General features: G+C 40.6%; 1 protein-coding gene across 1 annotated transcript; it reads right to left on the bottom strand.

Moving 5' to 3' along the window:
* Positions 1-801: 801 nt before the first annotated feature.
* On the bottom strand, positions 802-5,403 carry LOC4333107 (hexosyltransferase GAUT11). Its single transcript, XM_015777310.2, has 3 exons — positions 5,246-5,403; positions 4,898-5,070; positions 802-2,776 (listed from the first exon to the last, which is right to left on the bottom strand). Exons 2-3 carry the CDS (start codon positions 5,066-5,068, stop codon positions 1,322-1,324), a joined length of 1,626 nt encoding a protein of 541 aa, XP_015632796.1. The 5' UTR covers positions 5,069-5,070; positions 5,246-5,403; the 3' UTR covers positions 802-1,321.
* Positions 5,404-5,658: the final 255 nt, after the last annotated feature.

Genomic DNA, 5,658 nt, shown 5'->3' on the forward strand with positions numbered 1-5,658 from the left:
CATAGGAGGAGAGACCAGCAGAGTTGGGAGAGACAGGAAAGCGTTTCCGGACAGTGCGTGTCGCCAGGGAGGAGAGACACATGAGATGAGATCTCTTTGTCACAGCTGACATGATCATGCTCCTGCCTCTGCCTCTGCTAGACTGCTTGCAATGCAAGCAGTGGTGGAGGGAGCTGAAGAAAAAAGTGCAGAGCTTTTCATGTCGCGCTTTAACCTGCTGACCAGATCTGGATCTAAACTGCACTTTACCTCCTAAGCAACCACGGTTAAGGTTTTCAGTTGATTACTCTCTACATTGGCAAATGATGATATAACCTGGACCTCAATGCCTCGTGGTTAGCAATTCAGCATTTGTTGGCAACTGGGGTGACCTGCTAACGTGCTAATGGAATATACTCCCTGTGTCCTATGTTCCTATTCTTGTACAAGAGTGATTTATTTTAGGACGAATAAAGTAGAGTGTAATGGGATAAATAAAAAACAAGAACAGTTAAAGGTAAATGTGATCTATTTCTGGTACTATTTTTCATCAGGTTAATTGTTCATTCATGAAAAAAAAAACATGTTTGTGCAATGTACAGTTTCTACTCGGTTCATTGGTCATTGCCCATATTACAATTACATGCACAAAAGTCACTAGCAGCCTCACGCCCAAACGGTGCCCATGACAGATATTTAAGAATTTTCCGAGCAAAGGAGAAACTTAAACGTTTACTTCTAGAGATTTTAGAACTAAGCAAGCAAAGAGAAAGATGATATAGTTTATTCAGTTACACGGGCTATAATTTCTAAGCAACTCAGTTTCAGCACATCAAAATGATTTTGATTTCCTTTTATCAAATGAGCTGAGTTCATACTGTATGAAGAATACAGAGCTGTTTATACAAAGAGAAAAGGAGAAGCTTCTTCACCAGTATAAAACACAATGTTCTGGAAAGAATGTAACACCAGCAACTCTGAACAGCTGAATCGGCAATTGGCATTTCCTACATCTCAAAAATTGACCCCATCGATCCAACACCTATATCTCTTTTACAATATCTATCCAGATGATCTGGTTAGACTGCTAAAATTTCCAGTCCAAATTGTATGTAAAAATCTGCAAAGGAATTATTTTCATCTCAAAATGAATCTCCCCCAAGTCCCCCACCCAAAAAGAAATTTTAACAGTTGGCTTCTTTGATGCTGTCTCTTGAGTATATAATCTACCTCTCCGAAGGATTTCTTAAACAAGGTGCCAAAAAGCAACTCCATGTAAGAAACCGAAGCGCCTAGCTTCAATGGCATGACACATTCATGGTGAACAGTGATTGCAGACTTTCTAATGCAACAAACACTCTCTAACATATGGGTGTGTGAAATTGACATACCGCTCCCATATATACTTGTACCGACGAATGGCTAACTTCAGCCATGGTTTCATATTCCCATTGTAGTGCACGACAGCGGCACTCTCAATCAAACGATCATCTATGTCAACATCATATCCTAGCCCCAAGACATGCCATCTGCGATCTAGGGGTTCCATCAGGCCATAGAACGTCAAAAGGCCTGCAGGAAGTGTCCCTGTCCTCCAGAGCAATAGATCAGCATTTTGCTCTTGCCAATAATGATAAAGTGCTGTGGCATTTGCCTTCCTCCAGGCTATTAAGTCAAAGATGTTCATCCCAAAAGCCCACCCACAAGTATGCGGATCAATTTTGGAGCTGATAATTGGGTGGGAGAAATTAAGATACTTGTGATACCGATGAAATGACTCTAAACAAGTCTCCACTGCTCCAATAACATTACCGTGCAACTCTATCGAAAATAGCTGTGTCAAGTCCTTCTGTACCACAACATCATCATCGAGAAAAACCACCTTCTCCAAATTAGGTAGTATTTGAGGAATGTAGAACCGCAAATGGTTCAACAGAGAAACAAACTTGGGATTATGGAACTTTATTTCTCTTTCAAGATTTTTAGAATCACCATAGTAGAAACCCTGAGTTTCCATCTCAGATAGCTGCCTAACCAGAGGAGAAGCAGCAGCATTCAACCATGTGAACTCATCTATGCAGCGGACTTCAACAGTGCACCCTTTGAAGTCATTTATGAGGAACCAAGTTGACATAGCCCCAAAGTGGACCCTGTCTGTGACCACATGAAATACAAGCTGTTGAGGGTGGTTTGCATTTGAGACTGTAGAATTGACAACAACTGATGTGGCAAGAACATTATCAGAGAATATGGCAAAATGGTACAGATTATTGTCTACCAATCGTGTGGAGTTCCGATGTTCTTCTGAGCGACCCCTATGTTTTGGGTTCTGAAGCCACTCTACCGTCAGTTTAACAGTTAAACAGTGCAAATTCTTGGGGACGGACTCTGCAGCTAACTGACCAAACTCAGCAGTCTGAACAACTGCTGCCTTTGCACGCTCCTCAAGTGCATTGACAAGGCTCTTCAGTGTTACAATTGTTGTGCTGATATCATAATGAGAGTCCTGTGCTTTGTATATTAACCGTGCAAGCCGAGTTATTATTGGATGGGCTTCTTCTTTAGTGATGGCCTTCCCACTAACAGCTTCTTCAGATAGCAATCTTTGACAATTCCTTATCTGTGAACTAAGCTCCCATGCAAGCTGAAGGTTGCCATGCTCTTTTGCAAGGACAACATAAGCCTTTGCTAGAGTCATTTGATCTGTCAATTGGCGTGCAAATGATGTACTGCTTAAAAGCTCTTCTGTGAAATTTACTTTCTCATGATGGGTTTCCTCAAATTCTGAACCCTTATCCTGGAACAAGTAAAAAAAATTTAGTGAAAAAGCATACACTTGAAGTGATTTGAATAAAAGCAACACATTTTTCTGCAGTGGACAGAATCAATTGTAAGAAATATCTCTCCTTGATAGAGAAAATCTCAAGGTACTTGAAGTAACAGAATGAACTTTTTTTTTTTGCTTTATAGTTCATATGGTCCATTAGCTATATCACTCATGACTCAAATTAATCCTCCAGTATGAAGCATGCAAAACTGGTAAGCTTTTATCAAGATTCAAGGGCGGGGTGTAATCATTTTCCAACTATTCAAGTCCAAAGTAAAGTTTTTAATTGTTATTGCAACAGGTTGCCGTTGATCTCTATGGCATTAACTGTGCATATTAAGAGGGGCTATGAAAATGCATTTTTTTAAGATTATAAACATGTGTTGTTCAGTGTCTTTATGAACAGTTAGTGCCTCCAATATAAATTGGAGGCAAAAACATGCACAAGAATGAGATCATACTTCTGTCGAAAGAATTAAGAGGGACTATTAACATTTGCTATCATTATATGCTTGGGTGATTCAACAAAGAAATAACCTAGGCTTTTTGGTTGTGTCCAGTTTTGGCTATGTCTAAAAAATTTAGGTAGTTGTCCCCATCATTTGGCCAAGTTTTGCCAAGAAAGTCAACTAGGATGGAAAACATACATATTAGCAAAATATAGATGACACAACAGATTTTAGAAAATCTTGGCTTCAAAACAAACTGCTTTTTTCTACATAGGCCAACAATGTTGTGCCTTTAAATTTTACAGCTTGAGAATAAATTGGAAAACAATCAAATGATTGAAATTTCGAACAGCTTGAACCTTGAGAGGTTAGCCAAACTAGAGTAATTCAAGCCTCTAAGTTTATAGATCCTGGAAGAAGTGCATTAGGTTAAAATACCATATTCTATAAAATATTCTATTAATTTGATTAGCACACCACTGTAGAGGAAGAATACTTTTTTCTAATGATTATTAATGTATCATGACCAGCAAACTTGCCAAAGTTGCGTCGGCTTCACTATCATGTTCATATGTTGAAAATCATCAGTTTTCCTTAGCTATCTCTTTGGTGAAATACAAATTCCAGTTTACATAGACATTACCATTCAATGAAGGATTTCAATCAACTGACACTAATCAGGTGCCCACAGGGAAACTGAAAGCTTTACTGCAGTCCATGTAACATATGGTTCAGAATCATAACAAAAGCTAATATGACTTGCACTCTAGAAGATAGACAGGAATATCCCTAGATGATTAAAAAGAATAACTGTGCCCTATGGTATTAATTCAGAGGAAAATATATGACTAACAGTTAACCCCTGAATATTTCAATTGCACAAGTTAAAGTTGTGAACCTTTGACACTACATATAGAATATTGACTAAAGGCACACCATTGATATCAGATCGAAGAAGAAAGTAATCGTCTTCCTAGTACATTAGTAGTATATGTTATCAACATGGAAGATGGGAAACCACCTTCTGAGGATGACACTCTACCTAAGTACTTGAGCAGATCTCCAAAGAAGTCCATAGACAGCCTATCTATAATGTCACACCAACTCTTGAACCATACAGCCCATTTGCTATTTCTAACAACCAGTTATGATTAGACATCACAAAACAAACGCTTTTCACATGGGAACAGCTAAAATTTTCATAAATATGACTAATTTACTAGAGACTAGAGAAAAGAGATGCTGACTTTGAGTGAAGGATCTTATACTGAATTATGGAAAGAGAGATCTAGAAATACTGAAATAGCTGTAATTTGAGCTCAGCCAATCCACTCAACCACAGGTGTCTGCTAAGTTGGCTAGCATTCAGTTCGCATAATTACAAAGAAAACACGACAGTAATACTTAGCATACAGATAAAGATCTCAGACCATTATGCTAATAATTGAGATCCATTTAAAGAGGTAGGTGAAACACAGAACCAATCTATACACCAAAAAGCATGGACTTTTCAGAGTCTCTTAGAAAGAAGTAGCATAAAAAAAAAAGCTGTGATCTTTCAGAAGATCTCGCGGAATTCAGCAAGCGCCGAATCAATCAAGCAGAAATTAAAAAGAAAAGCAAGAGTTTGACGAGGACTCACGACTACGGGCGGGCGGAAATGCTCCCTCTGGTTGTGGTGCAGGACGAAGAGCATGAGGCCGAGGACGAGGAAGATCCCGACGAGCCACCAGATCCACTCCGGCAGCCGCCGCCGCGACGAGCGCCGGAATTCCGGCGCCCGCCTCCCGGGGGCGGACCTGACGGGGGGCATAGCTGAAAGTGAACAAATTTCAGTAGAGTAAAAAAAAAAAAAGCTTCCTCCCAGATCTACAAGCCCAAGCTAACACGCTCAGCCAAACAAAGAAACATGAACTCAAGAAGAAAAAGAAGCGGCGCCAGAGAGGGATGAAGAAGAAGAAGAAGAAGGAGAGGATCGCGTGGCGCGTACGTGGTGGCCAGATGCGGCGGGCGGCGGGCGGCGGTGGTCGCGGGAATGGAGAGATCGGCGCAGGCGGCGGTGCGGGTGGAAATCGCGAGGAGGAGGAGAGGTGAGCGGAGGCCGCGGAGGGGGGGCCAATTACGCTGGGCTTCGTTTGTTGGCGGTTCGGGCTTTTTCTATACTACCCCCCAGGGGTGTAGTAAGTAAGTATAGGTAGTAGGGGTATCTGATGAGAATGTCACCGATCGCAGTGTGAATCCACTACGCCAACAAAAGGGAGAAATGAAAAGGTGACATAAACGGTCTACCGCTCCAAAAAATAGCCCAATCAAGACGTTTCTAAATTCCATTCTAAACCTACGGCCCCATTTTTTCACTTATTCGTGCAATAAGCCAAATAGTATATTTACAAACGGAAAGTA

This window comes from Oryza sativa, chromosome 3, assembly GCF_034140825.1.
Source record: "Oryza sativa Japonica Group chromosome 3, ASM3414082v1".
Taxonomy (NCBI): Eukaryota; Viridiplantae; Streptophyta; class Magnoliopsida; order Poales; family Poaceae; genus Oryza; species Oryza sativa.